Source organism: Salvelinus sp. IW2-2015, unplaced genomic scaffold (genome assembly GCF_002910315.2).
Source record: "Salvelinus sp. IW2-2015 unplaced genomic scaffold, ASM291031v2 Un_scaffold3104, whole genome shotgun sequence".
Taxonomy (NCBI): Eukaryota; Metazoa; Chordata; class Actinopteri; order Salmoniformes; family Salmonidae; genus Salvelinus; species Salvelinus sp. IW2-2015.
The window spans coordinates 1-27609 of record NW_019944394.1 but is presented as its reverse complement, the minus strand read 5'-3'; the positions used below and the strand labels follow the sequence as shown (position 1 = coordinate 27609).

General features: G+C 45.9%; 2 protein-coding genes and 1 pseudogene across 3 annotated transcripts in view; 1 reads left to right on the top strand and 2 right to left on the bottom strand.

Annotated features, from left to right (window-relative positions):
* The window catches only part of LOC111953175 (radixin), a 32193-nt gene extending 26828 nt beyond the window's left edge, over positions 1-5365 (top strand). The window contains exons 11-15 of one of the 2 annotated variants that reach the window (XM_024142366.2): positions 372-502; positions 894-911; positions 1285-1538; positions 1704-1940; positions 2079-5365. In XM_024142366.2, the coding sequence (XP_023998134.1) occupies positions 372-502; positions 894-911; positions 1285-1538; positions 1704-1940; positions 2079-2243 (805 nt within the window). In that variant the 3' untranslated portion in view covers positions 2244-5365. The remainder of the gene's footprint in view (positions 1-371; positions 503-893; positions 912-1284; positions 1539-1703; positions 1941-2078) is intronic. The other variant, XM_024142367.2, reaches the window with a different exon arrangement.
* A 2064-nt stretch (positions 5366-7429) lies between these two features.
* Positions 7430-11916, bottom strand: LOC112075360 (probable ribonuclease ZC3H12C; annotated as a pseudogene).
* An 8356-nt stretch (positions 11917-20272) lies between these two features.
* LOC112075359 (mitogen-activated protein kinase kinase kinase kinase 4-like) lies at positions 20273-27603 on the bottom strand. The gene is made up of 6 exons (XM_024142372.2): positions 27571-27603; positions 27345-27445; positions 27081-27230; positions 25536-25695; positions 20814-20952; positions 20273-20698 (listed from the first exon to the last, which is right to left on the bottom strand). The coding sequence occupies exons 2-6, from the start codon at positions 27354-27356 to the stop codon at positions 20620-20622; spliced, it is 540 nt and encodes a 179-aa protein (XP_023998140.2). The 5' UTR covers positions 27357-27445; positions 27571-27603; the 3' UTR covers positions 20273-20619.
* Positions 27604-27609: the final 6 nt, after the last annotated feature.

Below are 27609 nucleotides of genomic sequence, written 5' to 3'. Positions count from 1 at the left end.
AGCACACACACTTTACTTTCATAGTCATAGCTATATGTTGACAGAGATGAAAGCCTATGTAAAGATACATTTCATAGCAGGTATGTTGTTTATTTGTACCTTTCTAACAAACAACCATATCACCTTTTCAGAATATTTTATAAAGTCAATATGAATCATCCAGAAAGTTGATATTACATGCAGACGTTAGCAGGACATCATGTACGATACATTGCCATGTCAGTTTGATACTTTGGATATTACAGTACACTTTAATAAGATACAAAATCACCATTGATGTGACGATGAAAAACACACCTAATATAGTGCTTCGTTGCAAGGGTTAATTTCCTAGCGGTTAGATGAGATATCCCTGCATCAATTCCTGACAGAGCCCAGCTGGAGAACGAGAAGAAGAAACGAGAGCACGCAGAGAAAGAGAAGGAGAGAATAGAGCGAGAGAAGGACGAGCTGATGGAGAGACTGAGGCTGATCGAGGACCAGACGATGAGGGCCCAGAAAGGTATCAGTCTGCCTCTTCCCACAGCTCCCCTGACCTTCAACCCACTAACTTTCCTCCTGTCTCTGTACTAGTGAAGACACGTTATACGGCCAGATTAATTCAGCTTTCATGCAAGTAGGAGCCTTCTGCACCTCTTATGTGCCATAGGGAATTAGATATTTATTTATTTGTATTTAAAATCTTTATTGTCCCAGGGAAATATCGGGTGCAAATGTTGCACTGTTGAAAATGCTACGTAAACCTGTCTCTGTCTTCACCTGGAGTGTTTTTGTGGTGTTGATATGATGTTGGTTGGTCAGTGTCAGTCAGTATGCCAATGGGACCTGACCCTAACCTTCTAGACTGGTCCTCACTGCACCACGGTACTAAACTCATCTCTTACTTTTTATAGGACTGTTCTCAGCACCAGGTAAACATTAAGTCCACTCAGAAACACTTTATTAAACCCTCTCCCTCCCGACCCTACCACATGACCTTATAGACTTGGGCGGTGTGTTGAAAGAGACATCCATGTTGTTTTCTTTTTGTTCCGTAATGTTTTTACTGTTGTGTGGGTCCTCTCTCACTTTTTATAGGCATTTCCTGTCTATTATATAATTTTTCCGTTGTTGTTCTTCTTAAAGTCAATCACATTCACATTTGTGGCTGACTGAGCCTCCCATTGGTCACATTGTAAAAATTGTGGGTGCTGCTGGACATGGTTTGAGGAAGAAGAAAAGAGAAAGTAAAAAAAAAAAAAAAAGATGTCTAACAGGCTTTGTGTATTTGGTTCATGGTCACAGAGTTGGAGGAGCAGACACGCAGGGCCCTGGAGCTGGAGCAGGAGAGGAAGAGAGCCAGGGAGGAGGCGGAGAGGCTGGAGAAGGAGAGACAGGCAGCGGAGGAGGCCAAGGCGGAGCTGGCCAGGCAGGCCGCTGACCAGATGAAGAACCAGGAACAACTGGCCGCTGAGCTGGGCGAGTTCACCGCCAAAATAGCCCTGCTGGAGGAAGCCAAGAGGAAAAAGGAAGAGGAGGCCACTGAATGGCAGCAGAAGGTAACTACCTCTCTACATTCTGTGTCCTGGTTACAATATACACTGTATAGAATACACTGTATAGAATCAGTCTGTTGTACACAGTAGGTTGTACTGAAATCGTTGCACCTTCCTGAAATAAGTCCCATAACTCCCCTCTTCTCCTCCCCCTCCCCTTCTCCCCAGGCCATCTCAGCCCAGGACGACCTGGAGAAGACCAAGGAAGAGCTGAAGACGGTGATGACGATCTCATCGACGCCAGCGGGCGGCTCCACTGAGAGCGAGCACGAGGAGCAGGACGAGAACCACGCAGAGGACGCCGCCGAGCTCTCCCTGGAGGGCGTGAGCGCCCTGGACCTGCGCAGCGAGGAGGAGCGCGTCACCGAGGCCCAGAAGAACGAGCGCCTCAAAAAACAGCTGCAGGTCAGTCCCCTCTGACCCCTAACCTTTAACACCACAAGACCTGATGACCTCCCCTTAAAGGGCTTTGTTTAGTTGCTGGATGGTGTTAACTGTCATTGAGAGGTTTCAATCATCTCTCTCTACTCTTTCCTCCCCCAGGTGTTGAGCTCGGAGCTGGCTGAAGCCATAGACGATACCATGAAGACTCAGAATGACATGCTTCACGCGGAGAACGTGAAGGCCGGGAGAGACAAGTACAAGACCCTACGTCAGATCCGCTTGGGCAACACCAAGCAGCGCATCGACGAGTTTGAGTCCATGTGATCTGGTCTGGGTTCCCCCATCCGTCCATTGGCGACTCGCTTTTCGTCAAAGCAACAGGCGCTGTCCCTCCTACACTCCCCCCTTTTCCCCGTACCCGCAAAGGTTCCAGAGGGCACGGCCGCCACCGCCTCAAACTTTGCCAAAGCTCTGCCCGCATCTCCATCAGGAATCGCCCAATTGGGCGCAAGCAACGCTTTGCACCGTTCCGAGCATGCTATTCTCCTTGTATTGCAAAGAATATGTCTGTGCTTTGCTTTCAAATATCTAATATGGAGACACAAGAAAAACCAAAATGGGGGAAGATTGGATTTTTAAGCGAACAAGGTCATCGGAAGCTTTTTTTTGTTGTTCTCGCCGGTAAGCTAGTATGCAATGCTTTAGTATTACTGACTCTGTTGTCTTCAGTTGAACGTATTGATGTTGTCTGTTACTTTCAAAACCGTTTTTGTTCTGATCTATGATTCTGACACGTTTCATTGAAGCACTGTTTCTTAAGTTCTCTGTGCTCAACTTTGAAGGTAGATCGGTCCGAGGCTGGTAGAGAGGCTTGTGTTAGGGGATCCATCCATTCAGTTATGTTGTGAACAATTTCAAAACATTTAATTGTTTTAAAACAAATGAGCCTATGGGTAACAGGGTTGACGTGTTATGTTATGACGTCTTCTACCACAAAATGGCCAAAAAGAGTAGAACAAGCTCTCCTGCTTTTACACTATGATTTGACTATTAGATGTAAAAAAATATATTTTGGAGAAAAATATATTTCAAAAGGAATATTTTCAACATATTAAAGTGAGAGTTCAGTTGTAACAGGGTTGGCCTTTAAAATGAGAGACCAGTTTTTTTTTTTGTAACCTTAAAATGAATCACTAATCGCATGAAATAAAGTCTTCCAAAATGACTTTGTCAAAGCAACAAAATAACTATTGCTTAACAATGATGGTGAAATGTTGATGTTAACTGGGTTAGTCTTCCTGGAAGTCAGAGGCACGGAGAGGAATGCTGAATTTTGCCACTTTAGTAAGTCTTTATTCAGATAAAAAATATGATTTATTGAATTTACCGTGGTCTATATTAAAGGGCATTTCATTGAAAAGAACAGGCTTTTAAAAATCTATATTGATGCACCATTTCGTCTTAAAATATCAAAGGGATGCAAAAGGAAGTCGTTTAGTGGAACGGCCCTACTATCTAGACTCTGAGCATCAGTGCAAAGCCACTACACCAGTCTTGAGGAGAGGTGCGAGTCTTGATGAATAAATGACTGGTCTTCAATGGGAAGCCAATGATTTCACGTGATAAGCTTGTAGAATATAGCGAGATTTGATTTGGTGCTCAAGGATACATAATGTAGTAAAGCACATTTGGTCGGAGATAATATGATAAGCAAATTGGTTAGGCGTGTGTGAGAGATGGGTAGGAAGAGAGTGAAAGCTGTTAGTTTAGCTCCTGTGAGCTGACTCCTAGTGTTTCATGTCCAGTCACCATAGATGGTTTTCACTGCCTACCAGCTCACAAAGGCCCAGGAAAGATGGACAGAGGTGCTGTGAGATTGCCAGCATGTCTCTCTGTCTCTGCATCGTAGTAACTTTTGAAGAGGTATGCCATGGTCTTTCTGGCTGGAGAGCACATGAAAACGTCAGTCCTCATCGGAGAACAGATTTCTACCTCAATACTGTAACCACGGTGACTGACCAATCAAACACTCRGTCTCAATCCCCTCCCACAGATTCTGAGTTTTGACTGTGGCTTGACTAGTTCAGACTAGGAGACTATGTTGCTTTATTGATTAACATTTCAACCAAAATAAGAATGCTATTTTTATGCCAGATGTACTTTCAAGCGGTGACTCATTCAAGTGTCACTAGTGGAGACAATTGATCAAAAAACGTTTTACTCGGTGGCCTCTTTGATACATCTACCTTATGTTTTGTGTTACTAAAGTTTCTCTGAACTACACCTAAATTATCCAGAAGATCAAAGGTCAAGCAATCCAAGCCAATCCAGCACCGAGGACGCGGCGGTGAGTCTGTATTTTCTGTAGTGGACTGTTCTGATACTGTGCAGTAGTGAGGTTGAGGACTGCAGTGACCCAGGCTGTGTAGACATGGTGTCTGTGTCCTGTGGTAGTGGAGCTGGTTTGACTGGTTATTGTTAAGCGCTGTTTGGACTCGGGACCTGTATCTCTCCGCCGACAGCCAACTGGGGCCAGAATAGGACCATCATGTTTCTCTTCTGCTGCTGGACAGATCTGCTCACCGATATCTCTGCCACAGCTGTCAACAGGGTGGATGGAAACCCAATGGCAGAGTGCCACCAATTTAGGACTGTGAAGAGAGACGGGTGCAGATGTCAGAGGTGAATGTTCCCCCCCTATCTATTCGCTCTCATTCGAGGTGGTCAACCCCCCCCCCACCCCCTCAATCTTAGAATTCTGCAGATTTAAGTGTTATGTTCAGTGGGAATGGAGAATAGGCCAATTACTTTTTTTCAGACTTTGATCTTTTCTCGCCCAACCTTTTTACTCGCTCCAACTCAAATTAACTCCAGGTTTGTGGATAAATGTTACTGCTGTGTTTTGAATGAACCGGAGTGTTTAGTTTTTTATTTGCAATCGGATGAAGTGATTTGTTATGCTACACTAGACAGCTGGTTTAAGTTGATCTTTATAGCCAGAGTTCATGAAGTAAAGCACTTGTTTGGATCCGGAGGACACTGAAGGGGCTTGACCCAAACCCGCCTTTTCGTTAACCCAGCGAGTGTCCAAATATAGGGGTTATATTTGCCATAGCAGGTGAAAAAAACTGTGCTTCCAACTTATTTTTGTAATGTGTTCCAAGATCAAACTAACTACCAGCATGCATCAGTAGCTCACTGGAGGTGAAGAGAGAACTACTCTACATGCCACCATCCCCCATATTTAGGGCAGGGTGCTATGAGTTGGGCTTTTCCCATTGGCTGAGCCTGTTAACCTGCTTGTGTTTGGCCTCCAATGAGAACCGTGTCAGTGATGCCTCTTTTGGAAACAGCTGTCATGTTTGCAGTTCAATTTTTCCTTAAGTTTAAACTAGTGTTTCTGTAAAATAAAGACACTTGGTTTCACAATAAAAGTTAAAAATTAAGTTGTCTTATTTTTTGGGGGGGTTTACCAATCATTTAAACAAACTATATTTGTTATCTCTGACACCAGTAAAATATATGTTTAAGTGATTTTGAATGTGTCAGTCATTCACCTCGAACAACACTGTTCATTCAAGGCAGGGCAGACAATGCCATCTTGATGCTTAGTGATAAGAACATGCAATGAGCAGTTAATGTACATTTTCAGATCTAAAGATTCTCTCAAAAAGCATATCTGGTTACAACAGGAAAGGTAAATGAACCATTTAGTTATTTACAGTAATTGACTGACTTGTCGCACATCAAATATTTGCCTCATTGCCGTTTTTCGAACTTGTTCTGACAGCTCGACCTCGAGGGAAGAATTAATGGTTGGATTAAACCATAGACATTGTATCTGTCCCATTATGCAGTCTGAGATCACGGGTAGCGCCCGTCTCCATGTAAGCAAACAAATGGAAAGGGTGCATACAGTAACCTAGAGTGTGTTTGAACAGGCATACAGTCAAGGTTGGTGATTTACTGCCACCTGCAGTTTCCTCACACGTATAATTCATTGGTTGAACGCTCCCGATGACATTATGTGATCATTCCTTAACCCATAGGAAGTCTCACCCAGCTGACTACTTCAAAATGGTGAAAGGTCTCAATGGTGCTGCCCATGCTAAAACAGGCTTTTAGGCACTACAGTCCATCTCTGGAAGAAACCATGTCAGTCCGTGGGCAGTGTGTATACAGGGGAGTCAAATACAAAAAGGCCTTGGGGGTGGAGTCACACAGGGTTGCCAGTTCAAATCCAAATTAGACTTATTTTCCAACATACTTAGAATTGAAATGTAGTTAGTTATAACAGTGTAAATATGTGAACAAACACACGTGGTGCACTGGGACAGGGATCAGGTGGTCACAGGTTCTAATCTTGATGAGGCCAGAGGTTTGAAGCCTGGTGTGTGTTTGGTTGAAAAAATCAATCATTTGTTTCTGCCCTCAGAATTAGATGACAGGAAAACTCCAATCTGTAACAGAGTAAATGTTATTCTAGGTCTGGTGTTCTGGAAATTACAGAGTTACAATGACTGACTATTTGCGTCATAGTGTAGGACAACTCATCACATCTGACTGCAAGACTGCATTTCCAACAAAACAAGGACAACCAATTATTAATGAAGAATACAAACCAAAAGTATATTTGATAGGCATGGCATTGTCAAGCTAATACAACAGAACTGATAAATCAAACTCAAAATCTGATACAATAAAATTGAAGAGACAACACTTTATTTTAAGGGTCCATAATAAACTAAGTTAATTATAAACCATTTATAAGGCATTTACAAACAGTACAGACCATTTATTAATCAAAGTGTTTAAATATACTGTGTTGTCAGTTTAATCTTTTACCAGGTACTGCTGAAATGTCTACCAATGTCAAGCCCATCTTTTTGGTAGAAAATACACTGGTCACTCAATATGTATAAATAGCGCTCACTTTAGATTAGGGGCTGCAAAAAGACAACTGTTTAGTAAATGGGTTATAAATGTGGGAGTAATGATTAATAAATGAACACACTTTCTAAATGGCTTATTACAGACTATTAAAATAAAGTGTTTCACGTGTCACAATGCCGTGTAACGGCATTACTTTCTGCCCACGTCTGGGCCCTCGCTGACACACTGCCAGAGAGAAGGTTCTTCGTTACAAAATAAAAAGTTAGATTTTTTTTGAGTTGAGTTTGAGTTTATTTTTACAGGGACAGTGCACATTAATCAACGTTTCAGTAAAAGTGCCGGTTTTAGCCAGCCGGCTAATTTTCAACCGCAGTCCCTGGGCAGGTTATTAAAAACAATTACAATATAGACAATAGCAACATAGAACAAGACATAGCAACATAGGACAAGCAAGACGTAGCATACAGACAGAGCAACATAGAACAAAAAGCAGCAAGACAAAATTCATAAAAGCAACAAAGTGTTTCCACACCTCACAAGTTACAGACAACAGACATGGAAAGCGGCAACACACAGCTAGGGACCATGTTCACAAATCTGATTGACCTTTAGCCAACCAACCAACCCACTGCAGATTTCAGGCAGCAGTTTACCCATTTAATTTCACCTAGCTGGCCACTTGGGTTCAACCCAGCCTAGGCTATTCTCCATCCCAAAAAAGTCAGAATAACTCACGAAAGAGGTAGCCAACTCACCTTTTTCATGTATCTAATTTGATTAATATTCCTAAACATTTCTAAAAATAATCATATGTTGCCCGGAATATCTCGTACAGTATTATTATTCAAAATGCACCAGCTATATATAAACAGCTTTTCATGAATTGTTTAAACACGTACAGGTATATAATCCTAAATTAACGATACAAAGAAAGGCTTTCTCTGTCTACCAGGAATTGTGCCGGTAACTGTAACAGATTGTCAACATCAAGCCAAGTGCTCTGAGCCCTTTGGATAGGTCTTCAGGGAAAACAGCCAAAGGGAATTGACTTGGGATTTGAGCTCGAGTCTACTGTGTCTGCAGCAGGCTTGGAGCCAAAACGAGGGGCCAGAGACGTCCCTTAATAAAACTAAGATAGACAAGGTCGACGAACGTGCCCGTCTCTACAACTACTGCAAGGTACTTACAGACATTCTCTCAACTGAGAAGACTTACTCAGCCACCTAATCACAACAACACACAGCACTGAAAAACAGAAAACATACAGATATAGCATATCCCCAACAACCAATATTCTGTTGATAAATGGTCATCAATTTGGGGGTGAATATTTACAAATGGAGTAAAAAAATATAGCATAGAAGTAAGATTAGGCATAATCAGATCCCTCAGATTAGATTTCCAAAGTAATTTAATTTTTTTCCCAGATTTGATAAACAGCAGAGGAAAAGTGATTTGTGAATCAATGCACATCATCACCTGCACATGATTAACACCAAGTTATCCACAAACAAATGTACAGTCAAACAAATTCAAACCCTTATATTGTCAAAACTACAACTAACTGTTGTTATGAATAGGGAGATAGAGCAGTAGGCTAGCTGAACTCAGTAGCCGGACTGGGACTTCTCAGCTAGGATGGCGGCAGCTAGCTGCTGGGCGTCTGTCACATCGGGGTTCCTCCCCATAACCCGGCCCACCAGCTCGGAGGGGAAGATGTTACACAGGATGAGGTAGACCTTTCCCCGTACCGGCTCAGGGCGGGGGGCTCCTGGTGCATGTGGTGGGGGGGCATGGACGGGCAGGATGGCTGAAGGGCATGGGATGGGTGAGGGGTCTGAGAGGAGTAGGGTGGGTGAGGGGGGTGGTAGGAGTGTGTGGTCTGTCCGCATGGAGATGTGTGTCCCCAGCCTACATCGTGGGTCTTTGGTAGACTGGTAGGTCTCACAGCGGGACTGAGGGGGTTGGCTGCAGTAGGGATCCCAGGAGAAGGCTATCCTGGGAGGCAGCGCGGTGCGTTCGTAAGGCCGGGAGTCTGACAGCGTCTCCAGCCACGTGTTGGTCAGGCAGCGGCCCAGAGGGGAGCCAGGAGGGTAGGGGCCGGACTGGGACACAGAGGGGTAGTCTCCAGGGCAGCTGGAGCGGGCGCCTACGGCCTGGTGCTGGAGGGGAGGGGGTACAGAAGGTGCTTCAGGGGGCTCGTCGTGGGGGAAGCTGTGGCCCCGTGCCAGGTTCTGGTGACAGCCATAGAGGGCAGAGGTGGGTGTGTGTGTGGTGGTTGTGTGGCTCGAGCAGGGGGGCAGAGTGTTGAGAGTACAGGCGGTTGTGTTGATGGTGCTGATGCTGCTGATGGTGGACGTATTTGTCCAGCAGAGGGCCTGGGCAGCACAGACAGTAGGCTCTCTCTCCGTACAAGTCACAGCCGCTATTGCCACAGTCTGACGTGCCCAGCAGACGCAGGTCGGTGTCCAGCGGGAAGCGGCACTCCGGACTCCTCCGTGCTGCCAGGCCAGAGTGGACCGGCGTCACTGAGTAGTAGCTCAGATCTGGAGGGTCACAGCTGGAGGAGTAGGGGTCAGGGTGGGGGTACGGCAGGGTCATGTAGGGTGTGTCCCTGCCCAGGCTCGGTGGCTGTTCCTGGGGGTCGCTGAGGGCAGAGGGGGGTCCTCCAGGGGCAGGGGACAGAGTAACACTCCCACTACAACAACTACTCCCACTACTACTACTGAGGCTGTTGCATTTCTCAGCGTGTCTCAGCTTGCCCTCTGCCTCGCCGTAGGACAGCGCCCAGATGCTGGGTTCACACTGCCTTTTGGGGGCAGAACCTCTCTTGGTGCCCATCACTACATTGTTGAGCACGCTGTGGCTCTTCACCAGCCCGGCCTCGCCAGCCTGGCCCTTGGCGCTAGTAGAGGTGGCAGAGGTCTTGGCGCTGGGAACTCCTCTCCGGGTGGTAGTACTTACACTTGTGGCCGTAAGTGCACTTCTTGCCTAAAGAAAGGGGGAGAAAGGACAGGGTACTGGTTAGCACACAGGCTAGTGATGATGTGGCAGTGGTTCACTTAGAAAGTAGCAATCCAATGCATCTTCAGCACCAGTAGCTGGAAGTCATCCAGCTGATGAAGAAATGATTCATTCACATTATAACACTGGGAGAAGTCATGGACATGGTCGAGGTGAAGTGATAAACGTACTAAATAATAATGGCGGGGCCCACCGTAAGGACAGGGCTGCTTCTTGTGCTCTGGCATGATGGGACGTTTCCTCAGGAAGTTCTCCAGACTAGGACCATGACGACCTAGAGGGTCATCAAGAGGCATGAACCTGGGAGGGGAGGGAGGGGAGAGGGAGGGAGGAAGGAGAGGGAGAGAGATTATTAACATATTAACATACTTAATCCTATACAGCCAAGCATTAGCATAATGAACATCATACCACTTCTAGGCTAAAGAAGATGGACGCTAAGCCGGAGCCGTATCACTCCTTCCTTACTTGTCGTTGACAAACGAGTACATGAGCAGCCGCTCGTCAATTAACTTCTTCCACTCTGGCTTCTCACTGGCCAGGTCGCGGTAGTTGTCGTTGGAGACGATGCCGTCGGACTCGTAGGCCATCTTGGCGATGAAACGGTCGTCATAGCAGACCACCCGCCGACCCGACGAGATGGAGTGAACACCAAGATCTTGTCCTTCTCCAGACGACGTAAGATATCCTGGTCTAGACACAGAGACACAGAGACAGACACAGAGAAACAGAGACACAGAGACCGACACAGAGAAACAGAGACCGACACAGAGACCGACACAGAGACCGACACAGAGACCGACACAGAGACCGACACAGAGAGAAAATTGGAGAACCGTGTAATCCAGTGAGCACTGAGGTCCATCTGACATACGTAGGTGAACTCTCAGGTGTGTGTGTGTGTGTGTGTGTGTGTGTGTGTGTGTGTGTTTACCTGTGATGAGGGCATCAGGGCGGGACTGCTTTTTCTTCCAGGACAGCACAAACACAGTGATGTCACGGTGACCTCGCTACAGTAACCAATCAATATCCAGCTGGATGCCGTAGCAGGAGAACACCTCCTTATTGCCGTGGCGACAAGAGATCGAGACAGACGTTAACTACCTTACAGGCTCTAGCATCATATCAACAATATGTAGGTGACTTTGACAACAGTTACACAACTACCTTTACATAGACCAAGCAATGGCTACAATGGAGGAAATAGGCATTGTGTGTTTTCTGTAATCAAGATGACCGTCTATGGTTCATAGACCCTACCTCTTTGCCACGTTGCTACCGTCCAGGACGAGGTTGTCCTAGTCCCCCAGGAGGAGGTCTGTCTGATAGGGAGAGTCTGACCTCTCCTGCTGCGCCTCCACTGCCTCCATATACCCACAGATAGAAGAGGAGGAGCAGGAGGACGAGGGGGCGGGCTGTGAAGCCGTGGACCCAGTCAGCTGTTGGTTTGTCTCGGCCTTACGGCCCAGTTTGACCAGCTCTCCCAGTATGTTGTTGATGAGCGTGTACGGCCCCAGCTTGGCCAGCACCAGCCGCACCAGCTCCTCTGCGTAGCCCAGCTTCAGGGCAAACTCCAGCTTGGACTGGTACTCCCTCAGAGCTTCCCCGGGTGAAGGCTCCCCCGACGGAGGGTCAGGAGGCCCCACGGACCCCAGGTCCACACAGGGAGTCCTGCACAGAGGTTGGTGGTGTTGGGAACAGGCACTCCATCTAGCTCAGATACGGACATTCCTCCAGCCGGGTTAGAACCGGTGCTGTTTCGGGCTGGCTCTGGGTCACTGTCGAAGCCAGCGCTCTCCTCTCACCCAGGCGTGGGCAAGCTGCAATTGCCGCTGCCCTCGCAGGTCTCTTCCTCCTCCTCGCCCTGCTCCATACTGGGCCCTGTATCGGCGCCAGCCTGCCTGATGAAGGAGCCTTCGATGTGGAGGTACTCGAAATCCAGCCCCAGGTCAAGGATGCGGCCTGCTCCATCCTTCTCCGGATGGTCCTTCAGGCCCACGAATCTGTCACAAACATCCAGCTCTGGGCTGAGGTCTGACCCGGAGGACCACTCCCACCACTTCTACCCCCGTCTTACCATATGTGAGTGAGTGAGTGAGTGAGTGAGTGAGTGAGTGAGTGAGTGAGTGAGTGAGTGAGTGAGTGAGTGAGTGAGTGAGTGAGTGAGTGAGTGTGTGTGAGTATGTGAGTGTGAGTGTGAGTGTGAGTGTGAGTGTGAGTGTGAGTGTGAGTGTGAGTGTGTGTGAGTGTGTGAGTGTGAGTGTGAGTGTGAGTGGAGTGAGAGTGAGAGTGAGAGTGAGAGTGAGAGTGAGAGGAGAGAGAGAGAGAGGGAGAAAGAGAGAGAGAGAGAGAGAGAGAGAGAGAGAGAGAGCCAGTTAAATGGATGGTTCAAAACGATTGGAAGAGTATTTCAGTGAGTAAAGCCAAAAGACCAGTTGAGTTCCATCAGACAAGGCTTGACTTCAGTTCAAAAACAATAGGAGGGAATCCATGCTCATAAAATGTCTCGTTAAAGTTTGAATCTCACGAGACATACATCTCATACACACCTCTGGTGTCAGTAAACTGTTGAGAAACTTCAACAGGCTTGACTATCGACACCTGGGAGATTCATTTCTTGGCTTTAGTGAGGACAGGTAGACGGATCTGTGAGCTTCACCTGAGAGAGCAGAGAGAGAGAGAGACAGAATAATTGAATATACTAAACTAATGATCCTCCATAAACCAATATTTTACACTTTTGGGACAAATTTTACTGCAATAAATACAGAACTTGACATATGCTCTGCGACAGACTGCTGTCTTAGGAAACATATGGGAAGTATTGCATGTTTTCATAGTAAATAAGGCCATGTCTAGGCTACTCAAACACTGAACCTAATTTGGTTGTGTTGGATGTGACTAGCTGACCTGAGCCGAGCTCCCCAGCAGGGCACAGATTGGCTGAGACAAAGAGGGGTGCGTTCCTGGGGGTGCCCTGTCCTAATTAAGAGGTTCCCGCACTTTTAGAGGGGCCAGCCACAGCGTGCCACCTCCCACCCAGCCCACGTCACAACACATCAATCTCAGGGGGAACAGAGGCTGCTCTGTTTAAACACAAATGGCCATTATGTGTTGGGCTAAGGCCCGACTCCCCCCGTGCTTCAGGAGCATATGGTTCCTCCCCTGAGGAAGAGTCACTCGTTTGAACAGTAAAGGACCAGGAAGTAATACAATAGAAACACTCAGGCCTCAATGGTAACCAATAGGGTGGCAGAATTTGATGACTTGCAAGTTGCAATGAGGAAACATTAAGTCTGTTCCTCGAAGATAGGGCACCATGGTACTTGGGGTAATTTCCTTTTCAATCCAGTCATTTCAGAAGTAATTTCAGCATTGAAATACAAATTCAATGGAAAAATCCTCACTTAAAATAAACTGCAATTTTCAAACAGGGGTTTCAATAGATCTCTTGTATTGTGAAATGGATTTGAAGACCCCAACCCGGATGGGCACTATAAACAACTGCATATTATAATATCACAAGAAATAACAGTCAGTGTATAGCCCACGGCATCATCATTTAGTCATATCTGTGCAACAATGTGGTTACAGGGCATCATCACGTTAGCAGATACATCTGTTGAGTCTGCAGCCTCTAGCCTTTTAAAGGTTAGGCCTAAAACCTCATCTAAATGTTTTCATGTCTGCTAAAATGTAACATCCCTTTAAAGATGTCATGGTGGGGTGGGAGGATGGGAGTGTGCGCATTATATGAAAGAGGGCTGCTTAGCAACATGGCCCAGGGTTGCTAGGCTGCAGCGGTTGAAAGAATGTCCCCTGAAAAATATTCCAAGACAGACCCAGAGCTGGAATAATTTACTATTTTGTGCACAAAAGGAAGACCCGGGGAAGAGGGGCCGCTTAAGTGTGTCTGACTGACGTTCCCCAACAATACAACTGCCAGTTGCACTCTGGGTCACCTCCGCTGCAGCCATTGTCGGGTTGGTGCTCTGAGCGCCCGCCGCCTGTCCACAGCCGCACACACAGAAGGGGACTGGGTTGTGTTGTCTAGGTGACGAGCCTCTCGAAGCAACAGTCCTCCTGATGGGATGCAGAACATGCAGTGGAGGGTGTCCGCCCTGCTCTGAGGCCTTCGCTCAGCATCTTTCAACGTGTGTTCTCGCAGGCACTCCGGATGACCTAGCTACCTGTTGAGAGAGACAGACGGCAGAGATTTGAAAAAGACTTCGGCCACAAAGAGAGCAGGGAGAGAGGGTTTCAGTGTCTCTCTCATCATCATCATCATCATCATCCCAGAGGCTCGCAGAAGCTGCTTCAGACATGCAGATTATCCAATGTCGGCTAGAAACCAAAACGCTGTTACAGAAATCTTATGTCATGTAGCCTACAACCTTTTCCTTGGAATCACGTAGCTCATTATCAGTGGTCGCATAACTATCAAGCTGTGTGGACTATGATGTCATGCCTTGTTGGGCAGCCGCCAGGCTCAACTGCCGTTTCATTCGATAGCATCTTTCAAACATCAGCCCAGAGTCCCTCCTAGTATTGGCGGTGCATTCATTGATTGAAGCACTGAAGCGGTAGGCTAATGAATATGTAACACAGGGCTTTGGACTGGGAAGACAGCGGTGTGTGGGATGGGGTCTGGGTGTTCCCTCCTTGGTTCTTTCCAAAGAAAAGGAAGGGTTAGCTCAGTTCAGCACTGTCTGGGAGGGATGGAGAGGGCTGAAGGCTTTGCTGCCATTAGCCAGGGCAACAGATGTCTTCTGGAACCGCAGGGGAAAGAGAGTAACTTCTGGTCCTCTCCCTCCCTCCCTCCCTCCCTCCCTCCCTCCCTCCCTCCCTCCCTCCCGCTCCGCGTAGCACGCTGCATCCGCCCTGCCAGACAAAGTCACGTGACACTAAAAGGGAGAACCTTCTCTTCTTCATCCTAAAAAAAAAATCGCAACATTGTCCCCTCCCCATCTCATCAGCAACACATCACTCAAACTCCACCCCCCAGCCAGTGAGAACGTTTCTACTGCCTTCATCTCAGTGGGACAGCTTTTACAGTCCTGCTCGTCCAAAAGTATTTTGAAGCAGAGCAAAAAACAAATAATTTACCTACATTTTAAAATCAAACTACTATCAAACTCTCCAATAGCGTCTTAGAATTTAGAACGAGGCCTAAACCACAGACATGAAGCTTAGTTTGATTCTCATTCACTTTTGGAGAGATTATTAGACAACGTGATCAAAGGTGACCACTCCACTGGTGAAGAGACATGCCCTTGGTCAAACATAAATCACTACACATTCCAAGGAAAAATAACACAAAGGCCTAATTGGGTACAGCTAAATACTAACATATTTGATGTCATTACAAACGCTCATGGCAACTTGTTTTCGTAAAACTCTTATAATTCTGTCAGAAGACATTTGACATAAGCCTATTGTCATTCTGCACTGAAACAGACTACATGGTTTGATGGAAAGATAGGTTAAATAGTTAGGCCTAATATCTCCACTTACCCTGACCTCAGCAGAACATCCAACGGCCAAACAAAGCAAACCTAAGTAAAATGCCCTTAAGGAAATAACTTGGTTCATTCGAGCATTAGAGAAAGCTTTTAGAAGTTCATAGATCCCTGCTCAAGATGTGAGCAAAAAAAATTGTATTTCACATTCCATACGCTTCCTACTCTTCAAACCCAAAATCCAAGGATAGTGTGTTTATCATAAGGCACAGTTTTTTCCAAGCCAGCCAGGCAGGTTGAACAATGAGTAGCTCAACAGATGGAGCTACAATGTCGACCATTCCTCGGATAGACACTGGCTGCCTGGCTCCACCAATGGGAGTGCAGTGACCTCACAATGAGACACACAAACACAGGCGGGCAGACGCATATGAACCCAGTCTCCTATAGGCATGCGTAGACAGACAGGAGACACACACACACAGCCCCTGTCACTCTGAAAGGGTCTTCCCCTGTGTGACCAATGAATCAACGAGGGGGTGTATGGTCAATAATAGAAGCAGACAAAGGGAACCATGCAGGCAGCTGCAACATGAGGCCAGTGCTACTAGAACACAGGCCTGGGGTGAGGAACACCTGGCTAGTTGGGGTACTGCAGCCACTCTAACTCCTTTGTTTTTGGCTTGGTTGGGGTGAGGGTCAGGGTTAGGGTTACACACTTCTACTGGGGTAAATCATGTTAAAAGCACTGCATGTCCTTACAGAGAATGCAAGAGGGGAGGGGGGAGTCGCAGTGGGGTGAAAGGGGACAGGATGGGCATGTAGGGTGGGCTGGAATGAGGATGAAAAGGGGGACCTTTTTATTGTTGCGGGGGGCACACTAAGGGAAATGACTTAGAAGCACAAAGAATTAGTTTAGTTCCTGAACTTTAAGTTGGGATAAACACTGCATGTATTTAGGCTAGAGAAAACAAAATTTGGCCCACGGGCCACTAGTTGGGGAACGCTGCAGTAGCCCATTGACCGTAAGCTGCCAGCCTCGCTCTGTTACAGTGGCTTAGAGACCATCTGCCCCCTCTGCTTAAAGTAAACAGGTGTCTTTGCAGCAACAACTGCTGGAAGTCCACCCTATACCCCGATTTGCATTCTCAGCCACAAATAGCTGGCATTCCTCAAAATGGCAACAGGTCTTCAACACAGCACTGCAAACAGTTTCAAAGGTTAGATGAAGATTTGGTTTCAAATGTTTTTTCAAATCAGGAATAGGCCTAGGGCAATAGGCCTGACCTACACAAATTAGGGTTAAAAAGACAAGTAGTGAAGTAGAGAGTCTGGGACATTTTTACTAGAAGACCCTGCGCTACCGCTGTCAAAGGGAGCAGAAGAGGGCCGTATGGCCACCGTCATAGAATTAGGAATTAGAATAGTAATTTAATAGCATCTATGGCCACTGTGCTCTCTGACCTTTTATTTGAGCCCACTGACCTTTCAGTTACAAGGGCCACATCACCACTGACCTCCAGCCATCTCAGTCAACATACACGGTCATGTTCAGTAGGCACAAAACAGGAGGAAGGTTCAGGAAATGTTTATAAGATTATTTTTGCCCTAATAAAAAAAAATGGTTTAATCATTTTAATTACTTTTGACCACTGACCAGTAATGGCTGCTATTGACAGGCTGCCTCCAGCCTTGGCAGAGGGGGCCAGGTCGGTGAGGAGCAGCAGCAGGAGTGTTGTGGTCCATGGGGCCAGGGTGAGGACCTGGAGGCAGGCATGAGAAAGGGAGATACCCTCATGGGACAGGGCCAGCTGTTGGGCCAAGCCAACTCATTGCCCAGGCCAGACAACAACCCAGTCAGTCAACCCACCCAATTGTGAATGGTGGCTTCTGTTAAAAAACATCAAATCTTTCATGAGGCCTCCATGCTCATGTCTGGGGTACAGGTGCCCCTCTCTCTTACAGCTGAATGGACTAGAGGAGACAGTGGGACACGTGCAGGCTGGCCTGGGTAACACACACGGAGCCTGTTGTGATCTAGATCGCTAAATGTCTTACTTAAAATGCATTAGAAATTCACTCACCAGTGGTAGGTAGCCAAGTTAGCAGCACTTATTTGGTGGTCCTTACATGCTCTAGTCTAGTGACAACAGCTACTGGGCGTGGTATTCGACACAAAGTTGGCTGGCTAAATTGAATAATAGTTGACAGTTGCAAAATGATACCGTTTGTAGGTTACCTAACTGACGTTAGTTAACGTTAGCTAGCGTTGACAGGATTACAGACTGCCTGCAGTATTGTTGCTTCCTTTTGAAGTTCGACGTGCAATTCATTCCAAAATCTCGATACTGTCAGAACCACCAGTAACATCGTCCAAGCTAGCTACATACAAACGGCTAGTCAAATGTATGGCACTTGTACGTGTGGCCCAAACTTGAACATTTCTTATCATGAAACGAACCTTTGTCATGATGCTGTTCACATGCTGATGCTTGACATAAACATCCGGCTCGAGTTGTCTGGGAGGGAGCTAGAGCAGACAGGCTAGAGCTAGGAGCAGTGCGTGATAACGTTACAGGGTCATCTTGTGGTGAACTTACAGAAGTACAAGGAGTCTTTAATTAAATGGGTTACATTTCGGGAATGTCATGCAACATTTACTTGGGGTTCTTTTACATGGTTTGTATAAATGTTATTGTATTTTAAGTGTTCCAAATATGATATCTCCATAATGTTTTAGGCTCAGATTAAAAATGACATTCAATTTGTTTACAGCCCCACATTTATTTCACACAAGAGAGAAGACTGAATGCTTTATGTTAAAGGGTTACAAAACTACCACACACAATTTAGTAAATTACTTAGGATTTTATTCAATGGAAAAAAGACCTTGAGGAAAATACAATAATTCCCACAATACACAGAGGGCATAAATTAGAGTAGCATGGTAGAAACACTTGAGGAGAACATGTCACCTGGGCGGCAGAGAACCTTGTCACAACGTTGCCACAGCCAAGGGCACACTGCTGTGTTATCCAGGACAATCAGTGATTTAAACTCAGAATTTTGTCATTTTTGAAATGTGAATGAACAGAGGTTGAGGGTTATTCCTGTACATGAACCTCCAAATGATACAAAAGCTAAAAAAGGGAGAATTGCCCTAAAACAAAACATAAATATTTATATTGATGCACATTGGTTTAACAAAACATTGCCTCTGTAAACATCTTCAACATAATGTGTGCATTCATTTTTAAAAACCACTGCAGTCGCATAATTATAAGGGTAATAAAAATGACAGAAACAAACTAAATCTAGGAGTTTAAAATGTTATCGATACTTTCTGTAGTGGTTTGTAACACTGTTAAAATGTGTGACTTATGCCATCTTGGCATGCATCGCGTTTCACAGATTTGCAGAGGAAAAAGCTTCTCATTTCTATATTCTTACAGGCCTCTTTAGGATGTGACAGTCCACTGTAAGAGGGCCAAGCTTTGGAGGGACATGTAACCCTAGAGACATTATGATTTCCATTCTTTAAAAAAAAATGTTTTGTCCATACACACATACAAAGAATCTAACCGTGGTGCCAGTCTATTTCAGAAGACAAGGACAGTGGAGCTCCTTGCTGCTGCTTCAGACTGGCAACCAGGCTAACCAGGAAAAATTAGGACAAACAAGTGCAGTCCCATTTTTCACTAGTTGGATCAAGAGGCGAGAGGAAAACAAAAATAAAACCAGGAGCTGCTGGGGTTTGGAAAAGCTTCCAGGTTGTTGTCGTGTTGCTTTAATCCATAGCATACTACTGCCTGGACTGGGACGGACTGTACAAAACAAAATGTTCCCTTCTGCCCTCAGAGTCAAGATACTAAAATAATGCAGACAAGCTGAGGGGGTGAAGCCTACCCGACTATGTTAGTCTGTTTGGTATTAAAGGCCCCAACGTCGAATTACAACGATTTCACAAATGTATCAAAATGGGGACCATGCTGCTTCATAATAGTTTTTACATTTAATAATTCAATCTCACTCAAAATGTCAGATTTTGATACAGTCCTGTAGGAGGTTATGAGCAAAAACTAAGTGCAGTTGTGTGCCACAACAGTTTACAAGTAGCACAAACTGTAAACCGGAATTCAGTGAGGGGGGCCCAGTTAAAATGAAAAAACAAACAAATCGAACACTGTGGTTGCTGATACGTTTGGATATGTTTGTGGATTTTTAAAGCGTTCATCTACAAATCTATTAATCATTTAATTCTTGACGACCTTGTGCCATTGATATACCTGGCGTCATCATGCTACAAATGGGGCGTCAAAGTCTCCTCAGTGACCAAGACCGGTTCTCTAGAGTCTACGTACATATCACCCATTCACAGTTTGCCCAAACACGACCGAGAAGAGGGCAATGGGCACATTAAAGTTGAGGAGGCTGGAAAAAGGACCCTCAGGAGTATATGGGACTGGGAAGAGGCCCTACAGGTCCTATTAAGGGTTTGGCAGATCATCTAGTTGAAGTTAAAGTGCCATCTCTGTTAATTCTCCACTTTAAACCTTTTCTGAACCTGTTATCAAGAGGAAGCCGAGAGTGAAAAAGAGACACAAAGTTACATTTTCAATTGTCAAGCGACGACCCATGTGGAAAGGGAACAGGTGGCAACGGCTGTGTTCAGAGGAACTATCTCAAGAAACGCTCAACAACAGAGCTGTTGACGCGCTGAACATGCACCTGGAGCTTAAACACGAATAACAAACGTATAAGTATACCTTCACCTGTCTTGCGCTATAATTTCCCTTCCCTCCGCAAAACAGTCTTCTATCTTCGATTTTCCTCTTTGCATCCCGCTCTGTGCACACGCACACCCCGCCTCTCTTCCTTCCGAATTGACGAGAGCATTGAACATCTACAGTGTTTTGAATAAGTCGGGCGTCAGATCCCTACTCCCACTGGTTGCAGGAGTAAGGGAAGGCTCTAGTAGGTTTGGGGGCCAGAACCCAGAAAAGCTGATGACGATTGTTGTCAGACAGGATGGCCAATGGCATGATGACAGCACTATCAACTGACAAAACAACAAAACACAGTTCCCATCAGCCTATAGGGACCCTGTGGCCTTCCCTCATGATTTCAGTCCGTTCATCGTGCAATTGTCTTTTCTTATAGAAACAGGTTGATATTTAGGTATCGCGCCGCCTCAGAGCTCAGTGAAGCTCGGTACTCCAGTTTGTACGTCAAGTTCAAGATAATCATTGTCATGAGTCCATTATGGTGGTAATAAAACGAGGGGTGCGGTCTTCATGCTGCTGGGTGTGTGTGTACACTACCAGCTAAGCAGGGAGGTACGGCCCAGGGTCACTGAAATAGACCTGGCTGGAACCTCCAGAAGCGCACCGACGCAAAGAACACCTGCAGGACAAAAGACAGGGGGAGAGAGACAGAGAGTGTGTGAGAGAGTAGCTTCATTGTCAACATCTCTAAGCAAGTAAGCAAGTGTGTGGTGTGTGTTGTGCGCAGAACTCACCTGTTCATTCCTCTCACACAGGAACTTGAGTCTCTGGGCTCTCTTGTGCATGAAACCCCATCCAGGTGTCCTGTCTCCACAGACCTGATCTCTATGGCCTTCTCCCCCCAGCCCATGATCTGGTTGGACCTAATGTAGGCTACACACCAACGAGATGGACATCAAGTTAGTAAGAACAGTGTGTGTGTGTTAAAACATGTATTAATGTGTGTGTGTAAAGTGCATTCGAAAGTATTCAGACCCCCTCACTTTTTCCACATTGTTACGTTACAGCCTTATTTAAAAATTGATCTACACACAATACCCCATAATGACAAAGCGAAAACAGGTTTTTCATAATTATTCAGAAGCTTTGCTATGAGAGTCCACCTGTGACACACCTGTCTATAAGGTCCTACAGTTGACAGTGCATGTCAAGAAAAAAAAACCAAGCCATGAGGTTGAAGGAATTGTCCGTAGAGCGCCAAGAGAGGATTGTGTCGAGGCACAGATCGGGGAGGGTACAAAAATGTCTGCAGAACTGAAGGTCCCCAAGAACACAGTGGACTCCATCATTCTTAAACGCAAGAAGTTTTGAACCACCAAGACTCTTCCTAGAGCTGGCCGCCCGGACAAACTAAGCAATCGGGGAGAAAGGTCTTGTTCAGGGAGGTGACCAAGAACCCGATGGTCACTGACAAGAGTTCCTCTGTTGAGATGAGAGAACCTTCCAGAAGGACAACCATCTCTGCAGCGCTCCACCAAATCAGGCCTTCATGGTAGAGTGGGCAGACAGAAGCCACTCCCCAGTAAAATGCACGACAGGGCCGCTTGGAGTTTGCCAAAAGGCACCTAAAGGACTCTGACCGTGAGAAAGAAGATTATCTGGTCTTATGAAAGCAAGATTGAACTCTTTGGCCTTAATTTAATTTATTTATTTAACCTTTATAACCAGGTAGGCAAGTTAGAACAAGTTCTCATTTACAATTGCGACCTGGCCAAGATAAAGCAAGCAGTTCGACACACTACAACACAGAGTTACACATGGAGTAAAACAAACATACAGTCAATATACAGTAGAAAAAGAAGTCTATATACAATGTGAGCCAGTGAGGTGAGATAAGGGAGGTGAAGGCAAAAAAAAAGGACATGGTGGCGAAGTAAATACAATATAGGAAGTAAAACACTGGAATGGTTTGATTTGCTGTGGGAAGAATGTGCAAAGTAGAGATAGAAATAATGGGGTGCAAAGGAGCAAAATAAGTAAATAAATAAATACAGTAGGGAAAGAGGTAGTTGTTTTGGCTAAATTATAGATGGGCTATGTACAGGTGCAGTAATCTGTGAGCTGCTCTGACAGCTGGTGTTAAAGCTAGTGAGGGAGATAAAGTGTTTCCAGTTTCAAGACTTTTGTAGTTCGTTCCAGTCATTGGCAGCAGAGAACTGGAAGGAGAGGCGGCCAAAGGAAGAATTGGTTTTGGGGGTGACCAGAGATATACCTGCTGGAGCGCGTGCTACAGGTGGGTGCTGCTATGGTGACCAGCGAGCTGAGATAAGGGGGGACTTTACCTAGGAGGGTCTTGTGGATGACCTGGAGCCAGTGGGTTTGGCGACGAGTATGAAGCGAGGGCCAGCCAACGAGAGCGTACAGGTCGCAGTGGTGGGTAGTACATGGGGCTTTGGTGACAAAACGGATGGCACTGTGATAGACTGCATCCAATTAATACGGCTGCACAGTATTGTTTCTTATCGATGGCGGTTAAGATATCGTTTAGGACCTTGAGCGTGGCTGAGGTGCACACCCATGACCAGCTCTGAAACCAGATTGCATAGCGGAGAAGGTATGGTGGGATTCGAAATGGTCGGTAATCTGTTTGTTGACTTGGCTTTCAAAGACCTTAGAAAGGCAGGGTAGGATAGATATAAGTCTGTAGCAGTTTGGGTCAAGAGTGTCCCCCCCCTTTGAAGAGGGGGATGACCGCAGCTGCTTTCCAATCTTTGGGAATCTCAGACAACACAAAAGAGAGGTTGAACAGGCTAGTAATAGGGGTGGCAACAATTTCAGCAGATCATTTTAGAAAGAAAGGGTCCAGATTGTCTAGCCCGGCTGATTTGTAGGGGTCCAGATTTTGCAGCTCTTTCAGAACATCAGCTGACTGGATTTGGGAGAAGGAGAAACGGGGAAGGCTTGGGCGAGTAGCTGTGGGGGGTGCAGTGCTGTTGACCGGGGTAGGGGTAGCCAGGTGGGAAGCATGGCCAGCCGTAGAAAAATGCTTATTGAAATTCTCAATTATAGTGGATTTATCGGTGGTGACAGTGTTTCCTATCTTCAGTGCAGTGGGTAGCTGGGAGGAGGTGTTCTTATTCTGCATGGACTTTACAGTGTCCCAGAACTTTTTAGAGTTTGTGTTGCAGGAAGCAAATTTCTGCTTGAAAAAGCTAGCCTTGGCTTTTCTAACTGCCTGTGTATATTGGTTTCTAGCTTCCCTGAAAAGTTGCATATCACGGGGGCTGTTCGATGCTAATGCAGAACGCCATTGGATGTTTTTGTGTTGGTTAAGGGCAGTCAGGTCTGGAGAGAACCAAAGCCTATATCTGTTCCTGGTTCTAAATTTCTTGAATGGGGCATGCTTATTTAAGATGGTGAGGAAGGCATTAAAAAAAAAAACAGGCATCCTCTACTGACGGGATGAGATCAATATCCTTCCAGGATACCCCGGCCAGGGCGATTAGAAAGGCCTGCTCGCTGAAGTATTTCAGGGAGCGTTTGACAGTGATGAGTGGAGGTCGTTTGACCACTGACCCATTACGGATGCAGGCAATGAGGCAGTGATCGCTGAGATCTTGGTTGAAAACAGCAGAGGTGAATTTAGAGGGCAGGTTGGTTAGGATGATATCTATGAGGGTGCCCGTGTTTACAGCTTTGGGGTGGTACCTGGTAGGTTAATTGATCATTTGTGTGAGATTGAGGGCATCAAGCTTAGATTGTAGGATGGCTGGGGTGTTAAGCATGTTCCAGTTTAGGTCGCCTAGCAACACGAGCTCTGAAGATAGATGGGGGGGGCAATGAGTTCACATATGGTGTCCAGAGCACAGCTGGGGGCAGAGGGTGGTCTATAGCAGGCGGCAACGGTGAGAGACTTGTTTTTAGAGAGGTGGATTTTTAAAAGTAGAAGTTCAAATTGTTTGGATACAGACCTGGATAGTAGGACAGAACTCTGCAGGCTATATTTGCAGTAGATTGCAACACCGCCCTCTTTGGCCGTTCTATCTTGTCTGAAAATTTTGTAGTTAGGGATGAAAATTTCAGAATTTTTCTAAGCCAGGATTCAGACACGGCTAGAACATCCGGGTTGGCAGAGTGTGCTAAAGCAGTGAATAAAACAAACTTAGGGAGGAGGCTTCTAATGTTAACATGCATGAAACCAAGGCAATTACGGTTACAGAAGTCATCAAAAGAGAGCGCCTGGGGAATAGGAGTGGAGCTAGGCACTGCAGGGCCTGGATTCACCTCTACATCACCAGAGGAGGAGTAGGATAAGGGTACAGCTAAAAGCTATGAGAATTGGTCGTCTAGAACGTCTGGAACAGAGAGTAAAAGGAGGTTTCTGGGGGCGATAAAATAGCTTCAAGGTATAATGTAAAGACAAAGGTATGGTAGGATGTGAATACAGTGGAGGTAAACCTAGGTATTGAGTGATGATGAGAGAGATATTGTCTCTAGAAAAACCAGGTGATGTCATCGCATGTGTGGGTGGTGGAACTGAAAGGTTGGATAATGTATAGTGAGCACGGCTAGAGGCTCTACAGTGAAATAAGCCAATAAACACTAACCAGAACAGCAATGGACAAGGCATATTGACATTAAGGAGAGGCATGCTTAGTCGAGTGATCATAAGGGTCCAGTGAGTAGAGGTTGGTTGGGGTCATGGCGATTCAGACAGCTAGCCGGGCCATCGGTAGCAAGCTAGCATAGGATGGATTAATGCCAAGCATCACGTCTGGAGGAAACCTGGCACCACACCTACAGTGAAGCATGGTGGTGGCAGCATCATGCTGTGGGGATGTTTTTCAGCAGCAGGGACTGGGAGACTAGTCAGGATTCAGGGACAGATGAACTGGGCATAGTACAGAGAGATCCTTGATGAAAACCTGCTCCAGAGCGCTCAGGATCTCTGACTGGGGCAAAGGTTCACCTTCCAACAGGACAACAACCCTAAGTACACAGCCAAGACAGAAATGGCTTGGTCTCTGAATGTCATCGAGTGGCCCAGCCAGAGCCACAACTTGAACCAAATCTAACATCTCTGGAGAGACCTGAAAATAGCTGTGCAGTGACGCTCCTCATCCAACCTGACAGAGCTTGATAAGATCTGCAGAGAAGAATGTGAGAAACTCCCCAAATAAAGGTGTGCCAAGCTTGTAGCGTCATATCCAATAAGACTCAAGGCTGTAATAGTTGCTTCAACTGTAAAAGGTGCTTCAACAAAGTACTGAGCAAAGGGTCTGAATACTTATGTAAATGTAATATCAGTTTAGTATTTTATATAAATCTGTTAAAATGTCTAAAAACAGGTTTTTCGCTTTTTCATTATGGGGTATTGTGTGTAGATTGAAAAGGGGGAAAACAACTATTCAATCAATTTTAGAATAAGGCTGTGAGGTACCAAAATGTGGAAAAAGTGAAGGGGTCTGAATACTTTCCGAATGCACTGTTCGTCCCAGTGTGCGAGTGTTACGTACCCACTGAGGTGGGCATCTCGCCCCACTGCAGCACCACGTCTTTGGTGATGCGTCCGTAGGTGTTAACGTAGACACCCTCATCCTCGTAACACACCAGCAGCTCAATACCATCCGTGTTGGGCAGGATGATGATGGCATGGGACTGGATATTGGTCTGGATCTAAAGGGGGTAGGGAGGGAGGGGGAGGAGAGAGACAGAGCAAACAGAGAAACAAAAAGGTTAGTCGTGGGTCGTATTCATTAGGAACCTAGCTGAAGAAGAAAAAAACAACAACTGAAACAAGTAGGGACCATCTGTACTTGCCCAATAAGAAACACTAGTTTTCGCTTTCATCTTTTTGCTACGGTGTGATCTAATGAATATGCCCCCAGATACATGGGCTGAATCTCAAAGCGAAAACTTGGCTCTTAAGTCCTATATCGAGTGGCTACTTGCTGTTGTGTTCAACAGTGATCACTCAAGTCTGCCAGTGTTTTGGCCAAAATGAGCATTGAGACGATACACACGCCATGTCCCAACTGAAACTTTTCTACATCTATTTGCGGGCATCGTCTTCTGCGACCTGTTCCTGTAGCACGACTCATTTGCTATAAAACACAGACACCGGGTTCCTTGGGCAGACAGACTCATACTCCGATACAGTGAGAAAGATGTAAAAACAAAACATCTCCATATTCCTGCACAAAATATGAGCAAGTAAATCGGTCGCCAGTGATTTCATCAGCTGGTTTTAGCTTGTTGTAGCCTGCCGCTAGCTAGCTTCACTGACAAACATAAGGAATTTCAGTTAGCACTAGCTAAGGATGTTGGGCACTGCACTGACAAACAGCATGTAGCTTGTCACTTATTTACGAAAGTTTGACAGCTTGTTGTAGACATGTCCCCAGTAGCCAGTCAGCACTTCAACATATTTCCAAAGCACCAATCGCTATGTTGGGTCAGCGAAACACACAACAGCACTCGATAAATGTACTGACTCTGGGCAGAGCATGCTGTTTGCTGCTTCATTAAAACGTGTTTATGGTGATAACATTTTACTACAGTAGCTAGCTAACTTGCTTATGGAAAGAGCACTGCATTTAGTGTTGCACTAGCTGGTTGGTTAGCTTCCCTTTCGTTTCATATGAAGTGACTGGCTCAGGCTCAGCTAGCTAGTTAATAATAAACAAGTTCGTGTACATGATCAAACTTCAGAAATACACTAAACTCCTTAGCTAGATGTAAAATCCTGCCTTTTGATTTATCTTGACTTATTCTGAAAATGTTTGAGGGCGAGGAAGTAGTGACTGTTGTTGCTAGGTAACATGCTAAGATTCATGGGAAGAAGTTGCTGCCAAGGGCGTTGAGTCGGAATAGGATGCCCATTTGATAAAGAGGCTTTCCGAAGGGATGACTCGACAATTAGCGTTTGAGATTGGCTCGATTGACTTGTGAACGTGCATATCGAGTGGTGAAAATGTTCGGTTTGAGATTTGGCCATGGATTGGCGGAACAAAGAATAACAGGAAGCAGAGGAACGAGACGGATAATACATGGTCTCTTACGTGTGTGGGCAGGTAGATGTCGTACACCGCCCCAGAGTCCACGTCGACGGCATGGAAGCCGTTGCTGGAGCCGTAGATTACCTTTAACCTCTGACCCTCCTCCACCGTCAGGTCAACCAGCAGGGGTTTGTGCACCAGGTCACCAAACGACTGCAGGAGGAAGACCGTTACAGAACGCACCTTTAAGGTCATATATGTAGTGGGAATGTGAATGTAAACATATGCCATGGTGGTCCGACTGCAGCCTTTGCCAGTTTACTGTACCTTGAAGGCCATGAACTTGTGGTACGGCTTGGGGGCCCACGCATAGACCTCCACAGAGTTCTTCAAGGCAAGAACCAAGAACTTGATCCTCTCATATTTCACTGAAATCAAGAGAAAACACGTTTTTATTTCTGACCGCTCGTCAATATTGGACTTGGACATGCTACATACAGCCTTGTAACAAGAGAAGTGTCATTCCTGATGGTAAATGGGGAGTGGAACGTACCGACTTTGTAGTGTACGCAGCCCTCCAGCTCTCCTACAG

Excerpts from the sequence above, each read along its gene's own strand:
- LOC112075359 (XM_024142372.2), bottom strand. Across the intron at positions 25,696-27,080 it reads ACATCTACCTGCCCACACAC|ATCCAGACCAATATCCAGTC; the intron begins GTAAGAGACCAT and ends TACCCCCTTTAG. Across the intron at positions 20,699-20,813 it reads TGTGTGAGAGGAATGAACAG|GTGTTCTTTGCGTCGGTGCG; the intron begins GTGAGTTCTGCG and ends TTTGTCCTGCAG.